At 39.0% G+C, this 24102-nt stretch overlaps 1 protein-coding gene across 4 annotated transcripts in view; it reads right to left on the bottom strand.

Moving 5' to 3' along the window:
* The window catches only part of ZNF385B (zinc finger protein 385B), a 315959-nt gene extending 300874 nt beyond the window's left edge, over nucleotides 1–15085 (bottom strand). For 3 of the 4 annotated variants that reach the window (XM_027126890.1, XM_027126899.1, XM_027126903.1), the window contains exon 1: nucleotides 14770–15085. In XM_027126890.1, coding sequence (XP_026982691.1) covers nucleotides 14770–15085 — 316 coding nt within the window. The remainder of the gene's footprint in view (nucleotides 1–14769) is intronic. The other variant, XM_027126911.1, reaches the window with a different exon arrangement.
* Between the last annotated feature and the right edge of the window lie 9017 nt (nucleotides 15086–24102).

Raw genomic sequence — 24102 nt, 5'->3', positions numbered from 1 at the left:
CCTCTCCCTCTCTCCTCTCCCTCTCTCCTCTCCCTCTCTCCTCTCCCTCTCTCCTCTCTCTCTCTCTCTCCCTCTCCCTCTCTCTCACACATACACACAAACACCCTGATACCTCCCCTATATATTCTACCTAAGGCATAGAAGATGCTCAAAAAAAGTCTGTCAAATGAACATGTTCCTGTCCACACACATTCTCACCTCTTTGTATTTCTTTGCTTTCCATACTCATTAATAAATTCCAGCAAATGTGGTGGGATTAGGAATAAGGCGAGTATCTTATTTTCAGTATACCTGTGGCACCATCTTGTGGTAGATCTATAGTGTTGCAGTTTCAAGCTTAATTTCCAAAGTTCAAAAATGTCTGAGAAAATGCTTTTGAGGATAAATTTTACATTTTAAATATATATGAGACGCAGTGTAAGAAATCTGGCTTATGTATTTTAATAACCCACATACATTTTTTAATAGTCTTAATACCTATCACAATGCCCTGACCCTAGAAGCTGTTTCTTGAATGTAAAATTGGAATGAGAATTAGAGAACATTAGAAAGGAAGGGGAAAAAACCAGCTGAAGATCCTGGAGGCATCAAAGAGAAGCACAGAATATGGCAGCAAAGAAAATTACACAGTATAAAATGCTCCAGCTGACAACCCATTTTCAGATCCTGCCCTCCATTCCCACGTCCAAACCATTACGTCCACTTCCCGTTGCAAAACCCATCCTTACTTTCTCCCCTCTGTCCCCACAGTGTCCTCAACTTAAAATCTACTCAAATTCAGTTCAGAATCCCTAAGGCCAAATGAAAGATGCCACGTCTCACACCAAGAGGCAGAGTCTATTTTTCTACCAGTTGAATTTGTCGTGGTCTTGTGACCAGCTCTGACCAAAAGAACACAGTGGCTGCAGCTTCTCCTCTTGCTGTCCAGCAATGCTGCTCTGTGACCCCTGTGTGATTGAAGCCTATCTAACCTTGTCCAGCAGGAGAGTCTACTGGCGAGAATGACCCAGGCTTCAGCCAGCATCAACTGTTAGATGCTGTGTGCATAAGGCCGCCTGAGACCATCCAACCCAGATGAGGTGCCAGCTGCCTGCAGCTGCGTGACTGACCTCCAGTGAGTCCCGGACGAGAACCACCTAGCTGACACCAGCCCCAGTCTCTGACCCACAGAATCATGATTCAAATTTAAAAATGTCTAAAGGCTTCTGCCAACCTTCGCAAATTCTCCGGTCTTTCTAATCCTCTCACTCAGTTTCAGGCACATCTCAGCTCTTTAGACATGTCAAGCTTTTTCTCAGTTTAAGATTTTAAACATTCCCTTTACTCCCTTTGAATCACTTTTCTCCACTCTCTTTGCTTGATTAACTCCTGTTTAATCTTAAAAGATTAACTTTAAATGAGATTAGAAATTTGGAATAAATTGAAGGTGGGAGAGAAAATGGGCATTTTAGTATACAAATGGAAAAAATCAAACACTGAAAATAAGGGAAAAATCCTGAATTCTTTTCATTTTTACTTTGTGAAGAATTTGTTGTAAAAAATTATGAGAGGTAATATAGAGAGAGAGATGGATCTTAGACTTTGAATTTTTTTGTATGGCCTTAGGAAAGGGCTCCAAATCTCTCTTACTCTTGGTGTCTTTATCTATAACGTGAGGACAGTCATACACATCCTGTTGAGTTTTGAGACCTAAAGCCATTATTTCAATCTTTTCATGATAACCTCCATCTCCAGTGCACCTCAGATCAAGTGCAGATGTGTCTCTCTTGCCACAATTCAACAGAACCTCCATGCTCTTGGCCTGATCTCACATGTACCATCCATTGCCAAAGGCAGGATCACAGGTCACCCCCTAAGAGAGAATCCCTTGCCATTCTGAGAAAATATGGATCCTTAAAGCCCCAGAATAAAATCAATCCTCCCCCCTATAATCCTTGGGGCAGTTTGATTCTCCATGACAGATACATACCTTTCCTAAGGACACAAGGAGAACAAAATGTCAAGTTAACGTTTATTACTTTATCTGGTGATTTACCTGCTTCTGATTGGAAGGGGGAGAATCATGTATCACTGAATGAGATGTGGGGAAGTCCTCTGAACAGTAAAAGCCAGACTTACCACATAAACATGCTACAGCCAGAGAGAACTGAAGGCCCCGGTTTTCTGATTCAACTTGCACATCAGGTACATTCTCTGTGCAGAAGTAACCTATAAGCACACACCAGGCAAATTCTGTCCCTCCCAGCTGATGTCTATAGATGGGAGGCCATAACACCATGGTGAGGAATCAGGCTGCAGAACTAGGCTGCCATGTTCCAAATCCTAGCCTTGCCTCTTTCGGCTACTACCTAACCTCTTTATTCCTCATTCACATTGTCCATTATAATAACAATACCTTCCTCACAAATCTGTTGAGAGGCTTCAAATGAGATAACCTCCACAGCGCCATACCTGGCACAAGGTAAGGCCACATTCACTCACATAACCACAGCCTTTCAGTCTACCTTCACTGTTTTTATGATACTGCAGGAGGTGCAGAGTTGCTTAGAAAGCTCTCAGGAGGGGTGGGGATTGGTTTATGGGGCTGGGTGGCTATATCATTCTATTTCCATGACATCATCCCTCTTTTTCCATGGGTCAGTGGATGCCCCAGAGGAAGACAGGAGCATGAGGTCACCTTTCCCTTCCCTGACCATTTCCCAATTACAAATTTATTTAAAGTAAGAAGCTCCTGGGACTTCCCTGGTGGTGCAGTGGTTAAGAATCCACCTGCCAATGCAGGGGACACGGGTTCGAGCCCTGGTCCGGGAAGATCCCACATGCCGCGGAGCAACTAAGCCCATGAGCCACAACTGCTGAGCCTGTGTGCTGCAACTACTGAAGCCCACGCGTCTAGAGCCCGTGCTCCACAACAAGAGAAGCCACCGCGATGAGAAGCCCACACACCGCAATGAAGAGTAGCCCCCGCTCGCTGCAACCAGAGAAAGCCCACGCACAGCAACGAAGACCCAATGCAGCCAAAAATAAATAAATAAAATTAATTAATTAAAAAAAAAACCTTGATGCTAAAATAAATAAAGAAGCTCCTTTTCTGGGTATAAATCCTCCTCCATTTGGTTAGTGTTGTCAAAGTGTGATTTTTGGACCAGGAGCTTCCACATCATCTGGGAACTTGTTAGAAATGCAACTTCTCAGGCTTCACCCCCTACTGAATCAGAAACTACTGAATCAGAAACTATGAAAATGGAGCCCAGCACTTTGCATTTCAACCCACCCTCCAGGTGATTCTGATGCACGCCAAATTTTGAGAACCACTGGGTTAAATTATCAGTCATTAATGCATCCAATTTCTCTAAATTTCTTAAGTTCAGATCCATCTCAGAGAAGGAGAATGGTGATTGGAATAGGGATGGTGGAGAAATACTATAGCGATGGGCACTCAGGATAAAGAATAGGTCTCAGCCTTTGACAGCAGAGGGCAGGATGAGGGTCACTAGCCACTCTAGAGAGAAAATGAATGTGGCCCATTTTGTCCAGAATTGGGAAGCTGTGTGTGGGTTATGGAAAGTAATCTCTGTGCAATTGGGAGGTAACCTGGGCAAACGGTACCTAAGCTAGGATGTCTGGACTTGTTGGGGAGGCTTCTGGTTGATGAAAACCAGAGTAGGATATAAAGAGAACTCAGGAGTGCTCTGAATCACAGCTGTCACTGATTTTTTTTTACATGTGTGTTTGAGTAGCTGTGTTTTTCCTATGCCTCTGATCCCATGGGACAAGGATGACGCTTCTCCCTCTTCCAGCTCCTTTCTTTATAGTTTGCCAAATGTTCCTCCTTTGCCCCCACTCATACTCATTCCAATAAGAATAAACTATTTATAGTTTATCCCAACATGCATTTACATTGCTGTCCCCTCTACCTGGAATGTTGCTTTTCCTTGAATAACCTGAAACTCATTTTTTAAAATTCACTGCAAATATCACCTCCTCTAGGAAGCCTTCTCTGATCTTCATAAAGTTGACCATCCCTTTCTCTGTGCCACATTTACTTTATATGTAGATCATCATTGTTCTTAGCATATCATTGTCTTTCATTTATTTATATATCTGTCCTCTCTCGACACTTAAGAGATTGTATTTTTCTAATCTCTGTAGGCACTTGATAATTTTTAAAAAGCAAAACCCCCAAATTTGTGTTCATTATCACATCTGATAATGCTACCAGAATACAGGTGTTTTAGGTGGTACCTTTATTATGAATTTTTAACTGAAATTTTTATTGAGATAATTAGAGATTCACATGCAGTTGTATGAAATAATACAGGGAGTTCCATTGAACACTTTGTCCATCTTCCACTGATGGTAACATTTTGTAAAATTATAAGATAGTATCACAACCAGGATGTTGACATGGATACAATCTACCAATCCTATGCAGATTTCCCCAGCTTTACTTGTATTCATGTGTATATGTGCGTGTGTATGTGTATGTTTGTCACCTGTGTGGGTCGTGAATCCACCACCACAGGATCCCTCATGTTGACCTTTTATAATCACACCCACTTCCCTCCTGACACCTGTCCCCAGCCTTAACCCCCAAGAACCACTAATCTCTCCTCCATTTCTAAAATTTTGTCATTTCAAAAATGTTGTACAAATGGACTCACAGTATGTAACTTTGTGGGATTGATTTTTTTCACTTAGCATAATTCCGTAGAGATTCATCCAAGTTGTTGCGAGTATCAATAGTTCATTCCTTTTTATTATGGAGTACTATTCCATGGTATGGATGTACCACATGTTAACAATTCACCCCCCAAAAATATGCAGGTCAAATCCTGGAACCTTTGAATGCTACCTTATTTGGAAAAAGGATCTTTACAGATGTGATTGAGTTAAGAATTTTGAGATGAAGAGATAATCTTGCATTATCCAGGGGTCCCTAAATCTAACTGCAAGTATCCTTATAAGAGAAAAGCAGAGGGAGGTTTGAAACAGACAGAAAAGAAGACACAGACACACAGAAGAGAAAGTGATGTGAAGACAGAGGCAGAGATTGAATTGATGCAGCCACCAGCCCAGGGATGCCCGGGCAGCCAGCAGAAGATGCAAGAGACAAGAAATGGATTCTCCCTATGTATTGCCCATGGAGGGAGTATGGCCCTGCAAATTTCAGACTTATAGACCCCAGAACTTAAAGAGGATGAATTTCTATTGTTTTAGGCTGCCAAGTTTGTGTTAATTTGTTATAGCAGCCTCAGAAAACTAATATAGATATGTTCATAGTTTTTGGCTATTACAAATAATGCTGCTATGAAATTCATATACAGGTTTTTGTGAGAACGTATATTTTCATTTCTCTGGAATACATTCCCAAGAGTACAATTTCTGGGTCGAATGGTGATTTCATGTTTTGTCTTACAAGAAACCTCTAAACTGTTTTCTAGAAGGGGCTGTACCATTTTACATTTCCATTAGTAATGTACGAGTGATCCATTTACTCTTCAGCCTTGTCATGTTTAGTGTTGTCACTATTTCTTCTTTTAGCCATTCTGACAGGTATATTGTAAAACCTCATTGTGGTTTTATTTTGCATTTCCCTGATGACTAATGATGCTGAACATATTTTCATGCACTTATTTCTCATCTGTACATTCTCTTCAGTGAAATTTTTCTTCCTATCTTTTGCCCATTTTCTAATTGGATTGTTTGATTGTTTTTTTTTTTTTACTGTTGAGTTTTGATAGTTCTTTATGTACTCTAGATCCTTTGTTTGATATGTGGTTTGTAAATATTTTCTACCATCTGTAGCTTATATTTTCATTCTTTTCCCATGGTATTTTACAAAGCAAAAGTTCTTAATTTTGAATGAAGTCTAATTTATCAGTTTTCCTTTTATGGATCATGCTTTTGGTGTCAAGTCAGACCTCTTTGCCTAGCCCCAGGTCCCAGAGATTTTCTTCCATTTTTTCCCTAAAAGTTTTATATTTTTATGTTTTACATTTAAATACATGATCCAGTTTGGTTAACTTTTGTATATGGTATAAAATTTAGGTCAAAGTTTTTTTTTGGGGGGGGGGTTGTCTTTATTTTTGCTATTGTTTTGTTTATAGATGTGCAATTGCTCCAGCACCATTTGTTGAAAAGACTATTTTTCTTTCACTGAATTGATTTTGAATTGTCAAGAGTCAATTGAGCATATTTGTGTGAATCTACAGTTCTGGATTCTGTAGTTTTTTTCCATTGATCTATGTGTCTATACCGCCACAAAAAAAACAAAAAACAAAACCCTGGGCTTCTCTGGTGGCTCAGTGGTTGAGAGTCCGCCTGCTGATGCAGGGGACACGGGTTCGTGCCCCGGTCCGGGAGGATCCCACATGCCACGGAGCGGCTGAGCCCGTGAGCCATGGCCGCTGAGCCTGCGCATCCAGAGCCTGTGCTCCGCAACGGGAGAGGCCACAACAGTGAGAGGCCTGCGTACCACAAAAAAAAAAAAATTAAAAAAAAACCCCAACAGCTTTGATTACTTCAGCTACATAGTAAGCCTTGATATTGGGTAGAGATTTTTCCTACTTTATTTCTTCTTTGTCAAGATTGTTTTAGCTGTAGGGCCTGTGTTTTTCTATATAATTTTAGATTAAGCTTGTCTATGTATATAATAAATCTTGCTAGGGTTTTGAAGGAATCTCATGAAACCTATAGATCAATTTACAGAGAACTGACATTTTAACTATGTTGAGTTTTCCAATTCATGAATATGGTATATCTCTCTATTCATTTATGTCTTCTTTGATTTCTTTTCTTAACATTTTGTGATTTTCAGCATACAGATTCTGTACATGTTTTTTACAGTATGTGTCTAAGTATTTCATTTTTGAGGGATGATTATAAATGATATTGTGCTTTTAAGTTTAAGTTTCCATGTGTTCACTTTTAGTGATACATAAAGATATGCAACTGGTTTTTGTGAGTTCTCTATCCTGTAAGGTTTCATAGATTCTTTGGGATTTATACATGGACCATCATGTCATCTGCAAAGAAAGATTTTATTTCTTCCTTTACAATCTGTATGCCTTTTATTTATTTATTCTTGCCTTATTATGGTGCCTACAATTTCCAGCACTATGTCGAATAAAAGAGGTGAGAATGGACAAACTTACCTTGCTCTTGATCTCAGGGAAAAGCAGTCTTTCACCATTAAAAATGATTAGCTATAGACTGTTTTGTAGATGTTCTTTATTAAATTGAGGCAATTCCCCTCCATTTCTAACTTGCTGAGAGTTTTTATCAAAAATGAGTATTGGGTTTTCTCAAATGCTTTTATGGCAACCACTGATATGATCATATGATTTTCTTCTTTAGCTGTTGACATGGTATTTTATATTTATTGGTTTTCAAATGTTGAACCAGTCTTGCAAATCTGGAATAAATCCCACTTGATCATGGTGTATAATTATTTTTACACATTGGTGGATTCAGTTTGTTGACATTTTGTTGAGAATTTTTCAGTCTAAGTTCATGAGAGATATTAGTCTGTAGTTTTCTTTTTTTTATTTGTCTGCTTTTGGTATCAGGGTAACACTGACCTCATCAAATAAATTGGGAAGTGTTTCCTCCTCTTCTATTTTCTGAAAGAAATTGTGTAAAATTGATGTTCTTTAAATGCTTGGTACAGTTTTCCAGTAAAACCATGTAGATCTAGAAATTTCTTTTGGGGTGCTTTGTAATTATGAATTCAACTTGTATGATCATTATAGATTGCTTTATCTTGGTTGCATTTGGTAGTTTATGGTTTCTGAAGAACTGGTTCATTTTTCTAAGTTATCAAATTTCTGACCATAAGTTTTTTATAGTATTTACTTATTTTATATATATATATATATTTTTTTTTTTTTTTTGCGGTACACGGGCCTCTCACTGTTGTGGCCTCTCCCGTTGCAGAGCACAGGCTACGGACGCGCAGGCTCAGCGGCCATGGCTCACAGGCCCAGCTGCTCCATGGCATGCGGGATCTTCCCGGACCGGGGCACGAACCCGTGTCCCCTGCATCAGCAGGCGGACTCTCAACCACTGTGCCACCAGGGAAGCCCTATTATATTTTTAATTGCTGCAAATTCTGTAGTAATATCATCTATTCCATCTGTGTCTTCTTTCTTTTTCATCTTTGTCAGTTTTACTAGAGGCTTGTAAATTTCATTTATCTTTTTCAAAGAGCCAATTTTCTATTTGTTTCCTCTGGTTCTCATTTCTGTTTCTCTTTTCTTGTCATCACATGGGTTACCTGAACATTTTTTAGGACTCCATCTTGATTTATTTATATTCTCTTTGATTGTATTGCTTTCTATAGTTTTCAGAGTGGTTGATATGGGTATTACAATATATATACTTATGGCAATCTACTGGTATCATCATTTAGCTACTTCAAATGAAGTACAGAAAACTTACTTCCATTTAGGTCCCTTTAACTTCCACTTTTAATCATTATTATCTTGAGTATCATATGGTTAAATTTCATTTCAATCATCAAATATGTTTTATAAAACTTATGAGGAAAAGGATTGTGTGGGGATTAATTTTACGTATCAACTTGACTGGGTCATAGGATGCCCAGATATTTGGTCAAACACTATTCTGGGTGTTTCTCTGAGTTTGTTTTTGGATAAATTTCACATTTGTGTGTGTGTAGATTTTATTCTGAAAGAAATGAGGAACACTGAAACATTTTGAACAAGAATTATATGAACAATCTTACATGACAGAACGTACTTCCTTGCAGCACTGCACAGTCAGTGTTTACCAGGATGACAGGAAAATCACAGTCATGGTAATAAGGAGGGCCTAGGAGATGTGCTGGGAAAAGTTAACAAATGAGAAATTTTCATTACAAGAGTGTCCTTAGAATGAACATACACACACATATATGTATGCATATATAACTATATAAATTCTTATTGATCTGTTACATACTCTTATGAAAATGATTTAATAATGGTATATCTACACAGTTCCATCATGATTTCAAACCTTCAGTAAAATACACTACCCACAAATCTACAAAGTTGATAAGCTTTTGGGGGTCATTAAAGAAGCCCACATTTGCCTTAATATTAGGCAGAGAAAAGAGAACATAGGGAGCAGTTGAGAAAAAAAAATTCCCCAAATTCAAAAAGAACATGGAATTAAAGTAAGATCTGTCCAATGGATTCTCTTTGGGAACTTACAGAAAGACCTAGAATTACGAATAAATGTGGAAGTGGTTCTCCAAACTTTGTTTTGTCTAAAAAATAAAGGAAAAGGTATTTCAAAATGTTGGAGAACTTAAACACAAGAAAATTGGGGCTATATAATATTTTTAAAGAATCAATTACGTTCAAATTAAGGCTGTACTGAACACAATTTTTAAAAATTTTTTATTGAAGTATAGTTGATTTACAGTATCATGTAAGTGTCAGGTATACAGCATGGTGATTCAGTTATGTATATAACTGAATATATATATATATATATATATATATATATATATATCGCTGTGCTGTATACCTAAAACTTTTAGGTTGCTTCCATGTCTTGGCTATTGTAAACAATGCTGCAATGAATATTGAGGTGCATGTATCTTTTCAAATTATGGTTTTCTCCGGATATATGCCCATGAGGAGGATTGCAGGATCATATGGTAGCCCTATTTTTAGTTTTTTTAAGGAACATCCATACTGTTTTCCATAGTGGCTGCACCAATTTACATCCCCACCAACAGTGTAGGAGGGTTCCTTTTTCTCCACACCCTCTCCAGCATTTATTATTTATAGACTTTTTGATGATGGCCATTCTGACTGGTGTGAGATAATACCTTCATTATAGTTTTGATTTGCATTTCTCTAATAATTAGAGATGTTAAGCATCTTTTCATGTGTCTGTTGGCCGTCTGTATGTCTTCTTTGGAGAAATGTCTATTTAGGTCTTCTGCCCATTTTTTGATTGGGTTGTTTGTTTTTTTGATATTGAGCTGTATGAGCTGTTTATATATTTTGGAAATTAAGCCCATTGTTTGCAACCCATTCTGTAGGTTATCTCTTCATTTTGTTTACTATGCTGTGCAAAAGCATTTAAGTTTAATTAGGTCCCATTTGTTTATTTTTATTTCCATTACTCTAGGAGATGGATTCAAAACGATATTGCTGCGATTTATGTTGAATTTCACATCTGAATCTATAAACTCAGTAAAACAAATTCCTCTCTCTAATATGGACGGGCCTCATCCAGTCAGTTGCAGGCCTGAATAGGACAAAAGACTGGCCTTCCCCTGAGTAAGAGGGAATTCCTCCTGCCTAACTGCCTTCAACATGGGCTACCAATTTTTTCCTGCCTTCCAACTTAAACTGAAACATCAGCTTTTCCTGGGTCTCAAGCCTGCCAGTCTTTAGACTGAAACTACACCATCAGCTCCCCTGGGTCTCTAGCTTTCTGACTGAAGATCTTAGGACTTGTCAGTCTCCATGATCATATGAACCAATTCCTTTAATAAATATTCTTATTATATATGTATATATACACCACACACATATGTGTGTGTGTGTGTGTGTGTGTGTGTGTGTGTGTGTGTGTGTGTATACATATTGCTTCTGTTTCTCTGGAGAACTCTTACTGATACAGTTTGTTCTATGCTTCATTCTTTTAGCATTTCCTCTCTATTTGAAAAGCTTCCTTTAGCCAATCTTTAAAAGTAAACTGCTAATGATAAATTCCTTTGTATCTTACAAAACTTCATCTGCGTGTGAAGGGTCCCTATTTAAGCTATTTAAGCTCTCTTTGCTTCCCCTCTGATTCTTCCTTCTGTAGCCCAGAGTGTTCTAAAATAGTTTTAGGTAAACTCTAAGAATCTTCCTGTTCTTCCATAAGGAACACACTAAATTCTAAATTTAGTGAAAGAACTACCAATGTTCGGGGGTCAATCACCTCTTATTCAGAAAAATGGCTCAAGTCTCAACCACCACCCTGTGGATACCACTCCTACCCTGCCAACCCCAAAACCACAATAAGACTGACAGAGAGGAGGGGAAGTTCCCTCTGAAATGAAGTTCTTGGAAGGTTATGTCTACTACCATATCTTTTCTCCTTTGGGGAGGAGATGTGCTACTATTTTTCTCCCTGTATTAATCTGCTAGGGCTATTGTAACAAAGTACCACAAACTGGGTGGCTTAACAATAAAAATTTATCATCTCACAGTTCTGGAGGCTAGAAGTCCAAAATCAAGGTACTGTACAGTGGGTTCTTTCTGAGGGTTCTAAGGGAATGATCAGTTCCAGGGCTCTCTCCTCAGCTTGAAGACAATTATCTTCTCCCTGTGTTTTCACATCATCTTCCCTATGTGTGCATCTGTCTCTACGTCTAGATTTCCCTTTTTATAAGGACACCAGTCATATTGGATTAGAGTCAACCCTAATGGCCTCATTTTAATTTAATTTCCTCTGTAAGACTCTATCTCCAAATAAGGTCACATTCTGAAGTACTGGGGATTAGGACTCTAATATATCTTTTTTGGGGGAAGGGGGGATAAGTCCCTAAAGCCAAGTGATGGGCAAAAAAGGGAGATAGGCATTTTGTTCCCTGATTAAGTACCTGCTTTGTCAGTTGACTTGCCAGCCTCCTCTGTGCTACCTGAGCAGGCAAGAGAAATGTGGAGAGAAGCCCCCTACCTCCACCTACTGCACCTCTACCTGCCTGGGCCCTAGCAGCTCTAGGTTTTCAAGAGAAATGTTAGTTGTCAGATGGATTCTGCACATGATCTTAAGCCCCAAGAGTTGGTACACAGATGAGAGAAGAGGAAGATGCAGCTAAATCTCAGGGACTCCCAATGTCTAAGGGACCATTTGAGGGGAGCTCTTCATCCATAAGGTCTGATAAGAGCATCTGTGACCCACAGAGACAACCAGAATAGTAATTACCTACCAAGAATAGCATTACAACTTTGTCAAGGCTGTAAAGTAAGGACACCTCCACCCCTCCATCCCTCCATGGTTTCCCACCACCCGGGCAGAAGGGCAGGCAGAGGGAGGGGTGGCGGGAGAGCCGACTGTGCCCCACCTTCCACTCTAAATGTCAGTCCATCTAGCCAAAGCTTAATTTGGCTATGAAATGGATGTTTTTATAAGTAGAACTGTCTTCTAAATTAAAGAGTCCCTCTGAATATACAAATGTGAAAAGTTATGGTCTGAGAAGGTGTTTAAGGGAGCTGCTACCCAGTAGGAAATAGATATTCGATTGATCAAAACTGAGGAAAGTGACTGGAAACAAATAAAACCATGTCAGGCTGACTCCTCATCGAGTTGAGACTCTAAACAGTAGATAATGTGCACATGCACACATAACAGGACTAAGGTATATTCCACTCTAGTTCCTGCTGTTTCGCTTAGCATGATCCCACAGGCAGTTTTACCTTTCATTAGGTATTCCTCAGAAATACAATTTTTAATGACTATGGTTTCTATCATTCATCTTATAAATGTACTATAACGTATTTAACTTTTCTCCTATTGGACATTCAGGATACAGCTAATATTTTGGAATTATAAATCATGTCATAATCATCTTTGTACATACATCTATGTCCAATTTCTATTTCAAAGAGGGAACATTGTTATACCTACTTTTTCTTTCAGATGGGAGGATTATGCTAACCAGTTTCAGAAGTTAAGTGACTTGCCTTCATCATATGTTAAACCCAAATCTTCTGAGAATGAATCACTGACTATATTATCAGCATATGAAAACTGTCCTTTGTGCCTAATATAAAACTTGAAAAGCTGTCTCATTTTCTTACCCATTTTCCTATATATTAATATATTGTGTTATACTAGTTGATAAGCTATGTTTTATTTATAGAATATATCCATAATATTCTGTGTATGTCTTAGCTAAATGTATTTTATATCAGCTAGCTAATTTCATTAGTATGGGAGAAAAATGGAGAAATTCATGAATTGCAGCTTTACATGTCTGTTTTCAAAACCCATCAGAGAAAGGTAGTTTGCCATGATAAAAACCATTTGTGACCACAAATATATTACGGCATATTGGTTTGAATTTAACCTGAGTTTATTGCATGGTTGGAACTCTGATCTGCCATTTCCATGCTGTATGAAGCTGTACAAATTTTATCTCTGTGCCTCTGTTCCTAATCTGTAAATTAGGAATAATCTTAGTACCTACCTCAGGGTTCATGAGAAGATTAAACAAGAAAATTCCTATAAAGCTCTTAGGACCAAAATATGTCCCATAGAAAATGTTCAGTTAATGTTAGCTACTAACATTACCTCTTTTAGAAACCACAGGTTAACCTCAATTTAAACGTAGATATTTGGATTCTAACAAATGTAATTCAAACCTTTACTCAGGGCTATTTGCTCTCTGATTTAGATATAAGATTGTCATCAGTTTTTACTCTAACACCAACTATATTTTTAATATGTAAATACACATACATTAATGCATTTGTGAATAACAAATAAATATATGATGATAACAATTATCATCATAACAAGTAAATACAAAACAGAAAAGTTATCTTTCTCTATTGTAATAAGTGTGTATCTTATACCCTATAAGTTCCTTTAAGTTCTTTCACAGCATGGTAAGTACTGACTGAGGAAAATAATTTAATAAAATTAAATTATATACTGGGTAAAAAGTAATTAGGTTTAGCTTGAAAGAGAAAAATTATTAATTTACAGCAAACACATACAAGCCATTTTTACCGGAGCTTAATATGGATAATGGCATAACTTAACGAAATCAAAAACTATGCAACAGCACCAAGCGAAATTCCAACAAAGGGCTGCACCGCGTCATCTCACTTCAAGTTGAAGGTTCATTACCAAAGCAAACACTTGCTAGAGAGGAATTTGGAGCTTTTCCTCATATTTAGGAGGAGGCTTCTCCTGGCCTCCCAAGTAAACCTGCAGAGGAGGCCTACTTTTTGTAGAAATCTTCACCATGGAAAACAGTACATTTCACATTTTTCTTTAGTTGTGTCACAACTAACAGACCAAAGGCCAGCAATATGAAGGAGGCAGCATTGCCCAAGGATAAGATACAGGGTTTGCAAGACTGTTTAGAATTCAGGGCAGATGCAAGAATGAATCTCCAAGCTTCTGCCTCTATCCAGCCCACAGGAAAGGGTGAGAGGCATGAGGCAGGGAAAGTGCTTGCGGTGGTGCTGGAGCTCAGAGGTAAGCCTTGCTGGTTTTGGCAACGGCTGTTCCTATTGTTAGAACACCACCGGCACGCTGAATATAACACGTCTAGCGCACAAGATTAATGCTCCTTTCCTGCATCATGGATGTTATAAATAAAACTGAAGCTTTTTATATACCACCTAATTGTACGCTACTCAACGGAAAGCAGAGCAAGAAAGCCAAAGAAAGCCTAATTCTGCAGAGAGGAGAAAAAAATTGATATCACTGATCCATTTTAAACACATTTCAAAATATAATAAGGACTGTTCACAAACTATAGAGATACAGAACTATGTCAATGGGCTGATAGACACATTTTATGTTTATATATATTTGTGTCTAGTATAATATATATTAAAACAATAAAAAAATGTATCCTAAGAAGTAACAGACAGCTCTTGGATTTTACCTGTAGGGAAAAGAATATACATTGTGGTAGTAGTTTTAAGGGGAAAGATAAGCCTTGCTCTAAATCCTTCATTTTCTAGAACAGAAGCACGTCTCCCAGCAAGAAATGGGCCCCCAGGCCCTCCCACCTACCTGTGCTGGTGTAAGTGCTGGGGCTGGCCAGTGGTGGCCCGGAGCCCTGGGCTGGGGGCGGAGGCTGTCCATCACTCAGCTGCTTGACTCGTTTGCGGTGAGATTTGCCATTGTAATGGACTTGGGCCTGGGCTGCAGAGTTTAGCTGGATGTTGCACACCTCACAGAAGGAGAACAGAATTTTCTTTTTCTCTTTACTCAGCTGGTCCTCAGGTCTGTCGTTCTTTATTCCCTTATCTTCAAAGCCCCGTAGAAAAGTTGCCATATTCATAATTCCATCTTCAGGGTAGTTGTCAGGGCTTAAGGAATACTTCATACCTAAAAAGAAGGTATACATGCTTATGAAATATAGGCCTTCTTATTTTCTAGTATGATTATGATTAATTTCATGGTATGGTTTAAGTTAAAATCTCCTACATACTCAGTGATCACGCTTGGAAAAAATTATCAAAAGCACTTAACTGAGCAAATATGATCTTTGAACATGTGTTTCCTCTGTCTGGAGCATTTTCCACTCTACCCTTGCCCCTCCTCCCATCACCTCTCAATTCTTTTGCCCTTTAAACTCCTGCTCACCCCTGAGAGCTTAGCTGGAGCATTACCCTCTCGTGGAAACCTATCTGACCCTGGAGATAAGGCAGATCCCTGTTTACATGCTCACATCATGCTATGTGACCTCTCTTCAGAACACCTCTCACCATGTGCACGTCATATGTATTTGTACAATTAGTTGATTTATGTCTGTTTCCCCAATAGACTGTGAGCTCTGTGGGGGCAGTAACCTCATTTCTGGGTATCCTTTGGGCCTAGAACTGCAAATTTTACATAATAGGCATTCAAATATCTATTGAAGGAAGGAATAAAGGATGCTACGAATCCATACTATGAAAAAGGGTATGTGTAGACATCAAAGTATACATAATACACACACATCTGCACACCTGCCAACAGATACATGCCCTAACTTGGGGAGGAGGTGAATAACAAAGACAAAAACACATTATGTCTGCAACTTACATTGGGTTGTATTCCAAAAGCCTCTTTATAAGTCAGCCAGTGGGAATTTGAACATATTTTCTTACAGATGTAGTGAAACAAACTGTTTTAAGCTGTCCAGATTAGCCCATAAACATCAATTTAATCTCTGATGAGGTTGAAATGCAGAACATCTGAAACACAAAATAAGAGAAACACAATATATGGTAATCTAGTAATTGAAATAGAAAAAGAGTAAAACAGACTAAGATAAAATTTTGTTTACTTTTAAGTGCTGATTTTCATTGAGTTAGATAAGGGTATAGTGATAAATTATAGCCTAAGTAAAGATTTTAAAGGAGCATTTTCAGTACCTGAAGAATCTTGGGTAATGAAGATGGCCTTGGCTTTTTATTTTGCTCAGTTCCACTTTAACATCTATAATTTTTTCATTTTAGTTAATACCAATGTTACTAGCATTTTTATACTTATCAGTGTGATTATTACAATGTTTTCAGTTCTCAACTCGAATAAAGAAAAAGATACTCTCACAGAAGAAAAAGGAGAACAATATTCAGAGAACAATTGGGCAAAAGCTAAGAGAAAAGGGGTATGCATGAAAAAGATCTGGCTGAGGTGCACAGTACTGTGCCATGAGGGATGAAGAGTTCAGATAAAGAAAGGATCCTTGCTTGTGATGGATTCTGCCTGGGGGAAAAACTCAAAGATACTGGCTTTGAGCAGTTCTGTTGATCCAAGTTGGCTTGGAGCTCTATGGAAGGGAAGGAGAAACTGAAGACTAATCCATATCTGGAGAGTTCACCAGTTGAATGTTTAAAATTCAGAAAATAAGTTATAGTACAGAGTATGATCATAAAGATATTGATTCTATGTATATGGTATGCCAAGAACTCATTTACACCCACACACTCTATTGCAAAGTGTCATTATGCACTATACCATAGGCTAAAGAATCACCTTCAGAGCATTGTTAAAATGGTACTAATTTTGATATGTTAAACCTATTTGTTCCATAAATACTTTACCCTGATGCCACCAATTTAAAGAACTCAATTCCACAAAATTTTCTGAATGAATTTATTCCTTTCACCTCTCCACAAAGGCCATTTTCTTCATTAAAATCTATTCAGACTACACATAAATCAGGTTTAAGCAATTCCTAGAGCTGAGTTGCAGAAAATAATTCTGTTATAATTGAAATGTGATTTGAACTGCACATATATCAATATTTTTGCTGTAGTCCCTAAATCCAAATTACTACAGTGTCACAAAGCCATTTTTCTCATAAAACTTTAGAAAATATCAGTGCCATATAAAAGTTATGTTCAAACATATTACTTTGTGTACTCTCTTAAAATATTAAAATTTATCATAAGAATTACTGAACTAAATAATAAAAAAGAGATAAAGGATTTGGAAAATAAACTCGTCATTAATATATTAGCCTTGTTTATAAAACTAATCCATTGTAAAACATAAGGAAAACCAGTAACTAATTTTTGACCTTGCATCATCTCACTGAATCATTGAAATCTAACTGTTATATTTCAACTCAAGCAACCAAAATCCTTGACTTAACTGAGTAATGATGACACTTCCATCTGAAAATTTAGCTTCTTTGGAGTTAGGTGGACTTGCCCATGTTGCTAATTAACACATGGCATTTCACAGAAACAGGACATACATCATAATGCTTCCTTTTAAGTTTGAAATCTAAAAAATGACTTCTTTGTATTATCTTATAAAAGATTGGGCTTCCCTGGTGGTGCAGTGGTTGAGAATCTGCCTGCTAATGCAAGGGACACAGGTTTGAGCCCCGGTCTGGGAGGATCCCACATGCCACAGAGCAACTAGGCCCGTGAGCCACAACTACTGAGCCTGCGTGTCTGGAACCTGTGCTCCGCAACAAGAGAGGCCGCGATAGTGAGAGGCCCGCGCACCGTGATGAAGAGTGGTCCCCGCTTGCCACAACTAGAGAAAGCCCTCGCGCAGAAACGAAGACCCAACACAGCAAAAATAAATTAATTAATTAATAAACTCCTACCCCCAACATCTAAAAAAAAAAGATAAAGCCAGCTTACCTGTGCCTTTCTGATTGCCATTTGTCCTAGAAATAAATTGTGCTTTAGATTTATTTAAATATATATATATTTAGTAGTAAGAAAGAAACTTTTAAAATGAAATGAATGGCTGTTCTAGAATTCTGCTGTAACCTCTGCAGAATACCAGCACCCTTCATAACTTTTATCCCTATTTTACTTTCTCCCAGAGTTATTCTCACAGATGATCCCCCAAACATCCAACACCATGCTCATGGGCCACTCTAGGGAGAATGCAATGCCTGGGAGTGGGGTGAGCATTCTGTCCCTCAAGTCCCAATTTATTAGTCCTAGTGCTGGTTTCACCACACTTCCTCCCTCTTAGGAGAAAAGTAAGTTCAGCTCCTGTTAGCAGCCACTTGCAACCAGAATATATTTAGTCCCAGAGGTCTTGGGTAAAGGACCTAGAGGTGGTAGAGAAGCAAGATATCAGAGTCTCAGCATCCAATTTTGACCTCAGATGATATAATTTCTAGGCTAATAATATGCGTGGTGATGATAACATTTATAATGTCAATTTTCTGGCTAAGGGGAAGGTAACAGTGAGTTTAAGTGGAAGAAGAGAAAAATCTCACTTTCTATTTTAAAGTGTTTTTATCAGACTATCTCAAATTACATGTTTTACTTACATAGGGCAGAAGGACCTTCAGAGGTATCCAATTTTAAACAGAGAAGTGGGCAGCACTCTTCCATGATAGCCATGCAGGCTTATCTGAAGGTAAGAGAAGTTCAGACAACCAGACCAAATATCCTATGTCCTTTTTGTATTATTTTATCAGGTTAGATGGCCACGCATTTAACATCCATGAGAAAATAAGATATTTTGCTACAGGTCAAGGAATAAGAAAGTTGTCCCTTGAGTTGCTGCTTTGGGGGAAAAGACATGATAGGATAGTCAATGACTATCTAAAGGAGTGATTTGCTTAAAAATTATTTATTTATTTTGGCTGCGCCAGGTCTTAGTTGTGGCGTGCGGCATCCTCGTGGCATGCAGGATCTTTAGTTGTGGCATGTGGGATCTTTTAGTTGCAGCACGCAGACTTATTAGTTGCAGTGTGCGGACTCCTTAGGTGCAGCATGCAGACTTTTAGTTGCAGCATGTGAACTCTTGCTTGCAGCATGCATGTGGGATCTAGTTCCCTGTCCAGAGATCGGACCCAGGCCCCCTGCATTGGGAACGCAGAGCCTTATCCACTGGACCACCAGGGAAGTCCCTAAAGGAGTGATTTTTAAATGACCAGGATGCAACACGTCAGGAAATTTTATACTTAACAACTTTCTCTAAAACTGGCCCTGACTGCACAGTTATCCAATTGTCTTTTATAATAATTTAAATAAAAGGCAGCTGATTCAGAGGTAAAGACTGGAAGCCACAGGAAGAATGTGAGCACATCTTACCTTAGAAAGAAGAACGGTCTGGGATCCCTGAAGCTCAAACTGCACTATACTGTTTCAGCCCCATACTTGGGGTCATTTCAGTTTAATAAACTCATCTTTGGGAAAAGTACTGTTCTTGTCATGAATTATTTTAGGGAAAGACCACACCTCTGTGGATGGGTGTAGGATTACCACAAAAGGAAAATATTTTTCCACTGTGAGTCTTACCACAAGATTGATGGGGGCAGGAGATAGACAAAGAGGCATGAACCTGTGACTGCCTCTGGGCCTGGGGGACAGGGGATCTGTATGCAGGTATGAGAGACTTGTTCCGGGCATTCCCTTCGTGGGGAGGTAAACTGATCCCTGGAACAGAGACAGGCCTGAGTCTGGGCAAAGAAGGCTGAACAATAAAGAATGCCTATGGAGGGCTTTGGTCTGTGACCTCCGAGAACCTCTATATCCAGGAACAACTGTGAAGTTCTCTATCTGTATTTCCTTTTCCTTTTTTTTTAAATCCTGAAGCCATCAGTGAAATCATGCAAACATCACAGTTGATCTTCCTGTTGGGAGGAATAGTGTGACAGTCTGGAATGGCACCTGGGGTTAAAGCCATCCATGGGAGAGCAGCAGCAAGGGACTTAAGGATGTCAGTGGCTGGCAAGAGAATGATGCAGTGGTCTAGAACCAGGCAGCTGGTTAAGATGTTCATTAAAAACTGGCTTGGGATATCTCAGGGATTCAAAACAGCATACAAGAAAGGCAAGCTGGTAAAATAATGGAATTCTTATATCAAGTAGAGATGTGAACTATTTTGAATTAGCTAATGTAAAGGGTAAATAGGCTGGGGCATTTGAGCTACCTAAAGGTAAATAAAACAAGATAATTTTATTCTCATTCATTACTGTAGATCCTAAGCCAACTATACGCCTAGCACTTAGAAGATGCTCCATAAACCTTTGGTAAAATGAAATAGTTGTTATAATTAATTCAACTGAAGTACAGCTGCAGCCAAAAACTGCTAGTTAAATTGGTCTTGGCCTTCAGAAGACCCAATAATTGTATGTCTATGTAGATCAATGTCTTTTCTGGCACCCTTGATCTTCTGAGTGGTCCAAGTTAGCATTATATACAAATAGCATGACAATGTCAATAATGAGAACAAGGAATGTATTTTATTCTTAGTGTCAGAATATCAATTTCAAATATACATATTCACATTTCAGAGGAAACCAGAATTGAAAATATCCTTCTATGCCTAGTACACTGAGATTCTATCAGAAGTAAAAATGTAGGTTTCTTATTGCAAGAATAAAATGTTGCAATAATTAATGTTAATTATGAAACTTAATTTTATATAAAGAACAATTATTAGAATTTTTTTCAGTCACTTAAATAAAGAAATTGATTGACAACTAAATCAAGCACTAGCTCTGTAACTATAGAGAGAATATATACTTATTTTGAGGTACAAATGTTTATAATCAGATAAATAATAAGTCAAATAATGATAGAAATTAGATTATATCATAATTCTAATCTTTGTAGAATTATGTGGTGTAGTTGCTTTCATGATATCAAACTAATTAACCTTTAAGCACTACATTTAGTTTTTATTTGTTTAATTCCATTAAGGCATGAACCATTTTGGGAAAAATTCTACTTGGGAATTTTTCTCATCTTCTGAGGATGAAGCAAAAGCAAAATGCCAGCTTTGTTACCTTAAAATTACTACCTCGGACTTCCCTGGTGGCACAGTGGTTAAAAATCCACCTGCCAATGCAGGAGACATGGGTTCGAGCCCTGGTCGGAGAAGATCCCACGTGCTGTGGAGCAATTAAGCCCGTGCACCACAACTACTGAGCCTGCGCTCTAGAGCTCGCAAGCCACAACCATTGAGCCTGCATGCCTACATCCCGTGCTCTGCAGCAAGAGAAGCCACTGCAATGGGAAGCCTGCGCACCACGACGAAGAACAGCCACCGCTCATCACAACTAGAGAAAACCTATGCACAGCAACGAAGACCCAACACAGCCAAAAATAAAATATTAATAAATAAATAGATTAAAAAAAGGAAGTGAACAGAAAAGCAAAAATATAAATAAATAATTAAATTACTACCTCAAGGAGATAATAATTAAATAATACCTAAACTCATAATATGATACAATTTTCTGTTTCCATATCTCAAAAGTCATTCTGAATGATGGTACTGGGCCTTAGCCTAAGGCAAATACAGATTTTAACACTTGGTTTTTGGTGATGCAGCGAAAGATATATATGGTACACCTCGAGCCCTAGAGAGAGAAATGCTTACTGACTTGGCTATACAGTCTTTATAATAAGGAAGCCTAGATTCCATTCACCCTCTGCCTGGCCTGAGACAGCAGCAGAACACAGGAGAGGGAACTTCAAATCATGAACACTTGGGCAAAGGCAGATGTTGCAGTCCCATTCCTCCCACGGCATTGCCAGGGTAGGTGTGCAAGCTTGAACACATTCCTGAGCAAGTCCTGGAGTCCCTCCAGAAGCTCAACAGCTGAATCTGTGTGTGAAGCTGGAAGGAGCTGTCCTGGCTCCTTGAGATGACTGCCAACGCACCTTCCAGGCATGGAAGGGAACCCAAGCAATTCAAGAGACGGCTCCACACGAGTCAGATCTGTTGATCAAGGAAGTAACATCCTCAATTCAATGAACTCTCAGGTCATCTTAAAAAGCTTACAAACACGAATGGTATTTTCTGGCTTTTGCCACGTGAGAAAATATAGGGTAAAACTAAAGAGACCACGTTACACACTGTAGCTTTATTTCTAGTCATAATCTCTATATATACCATCTGGACACAGTTTTACATTTATTGCATTTTTCATTCACTTAAAAGTAACTTATATCATTCTAGAAATTTTGGAAAATACAAGGAGCAGAAAAAGATGGGGGAAAGTCCTCCACGTTCCTATCATTCAAAGGTAACCATGTTTTGTTGTTTATTTCTGGTCTTTTTAAATGCACATACTGTTTTCAAAGAACTTTGGTTAGACAACAGACATTTGCTAAGAGTTCAAATGTATATTAGAAGCTGAGCTCTTAGACTGATTATATTTACCTACAAATTGATTAATAAGAAGTCAATTTTTCCACCTCTGGTATGGATCAAGTGTAACTGTAGCAAGTGTTCTAAGAAGAGAAACAGTGCTATGAACATCATTAATATGGGGCTGCCCTGGTCCATGCAGTCTGAGAGAAGGTGATGTTTGAACTAAGAACTAAAGGATGAATAGGAGTAAATGGAAGAACATTCCAGGTAAAGGAGATTGCATGTGCAAAGGTCCAGAAGCAGGAGGAAAGATGGCAGGTGGGACAAACTGAAAGCAGCCCAGTGCATCTAGAGCAGAAAGAGCAAGGTGGAATGAAACATAAAATAAGGCTGGAGAGCTAAGCTGGGGCCAGGTAACGAAGGTCCTTGCACACCAAGCTGAGGTGTTGGTCTAGGGAAGGTGCAGAAGTATTTTAAACTAGAAGACTGGTACGAACAGATTTGACTTGTGAAAAGATTACTTGGCCTTCAGAATAGATGAAAGATGTGGTGTAGAGTAGGGAGGTGGCCACATGAATATGGACAAATTCAGAAACTATTATAGTTACCCAAGCAAGAGAAAACGGTTGATGGGCCCGGATGGTGATGATGACCCCAGAGGGAAAAAGTGGATAGATTCAAAAACGTTGACAAAAAAAAAAAAAAAAAATCAACAGGACCCGGTGATGGATTAAATGGGCCTGCTGGGATATTCCCTGGGGATGGAGGCTGATGGTCACCATGGTCCTGCTTCCTCTGCCTTGCTAAAGCCAGCAAATGCCGTCTTTTTTTTTTCTTTTTATTTCCCTTTTCTCTTTTCCTTCTTTTTCTCTTTTCTTTTTCTTGTCCTTCTTTTTTCCCTTTTTTCAGTCAGTGCCATCTTCACATTCCCCCTCGGCCTAGTTCCAGTCAGTGGGTACCATCTTTGAGCTCTCCTTCCTAAGCACCAGTATCTCCCAGGGGAGAGCTTCTACACACATCTGGTGACCAAGTTTTTATGTCTGGTGACCTAGTTTTGCAGCTGCCACCCAAGGGCCTCCCCGTGATCTCCTGGCTCTGGTGGCCAAGGGAGGCCTTGCGTTCCTGGGTCCTATGGGTCTCTAACGATCAGAGAGACAGTTCTTGGCAGACAACCACTTCCAGGGTACTGCACAAAAGGCAGACAGAAACACACTCCCCAGTCTTTCTGAGAAACAGGCCTATTTCCTTGCAGGAGCTTTGGCCTGAGGGGCAGGCTTCTGGTTTGGCACACTTATAGAAGCCTAAGAAGGGGCTCTCAGAGAACAGAGACTGGTGCATGCAATCTCCCTCAGCCTCGCCCCAGCTCACTGGTATTGTACAGAAAGGAGTTTGTACCCTTCTCTGGTGCCCTGATTATTGTGGCTACTGTTAGGGATCTCGTTTACGTTGCCTGGCCCTGATGGCCAGCAGGGTTTATACATGTGGGTCCCCCAGGACTGTAATGAATGGAGAAAGAGTTCTTAAACAGCTACCACCCCCAGGGCACAGCAAGAGGCAATAGATCCAGGAGCTCATACTCTCTGAAAAGAAGCCTATTAGCTTATCATCATAGCTGCATCCTGAGGGGTAGTCTTCTAATTAAACATACATCTAAGGGCTGACTATAAGTAAACCCTTCCTGAGACCCTGGAGGGCAGGGACTAACTTTGCACTCTTCCTCTGCTGTGCTCCAGAGCACCAGCATCTCTCAAGGGAGCTCTTATATGCATCTGGTACCCCAGTTTTTACATCTGATGCCCCGGTTTATACAAATGCCACTCAAGGGAT

This window comes from Aethalodelphis obliquidens, unplaced genomic scaffold, assembly GCF_003676395.1.
Source record: "Aethalodelphis obliquidens isolate GAN/ISIS:26980383/991018 unplaced genomic scaffold, ASM367639v1 scaffold2, whole genome shotgun sequence".
Lineage (NCBI taxonomy): Eukaryota > Metazoa > Chordata > Mammalia > Artiodactyla > Delphinidae > Aethalodelphis > Aethalodelphis obliquidens.
This window is presented reverse-complemented; position numbering and strand designations above follow the sequence as displayed.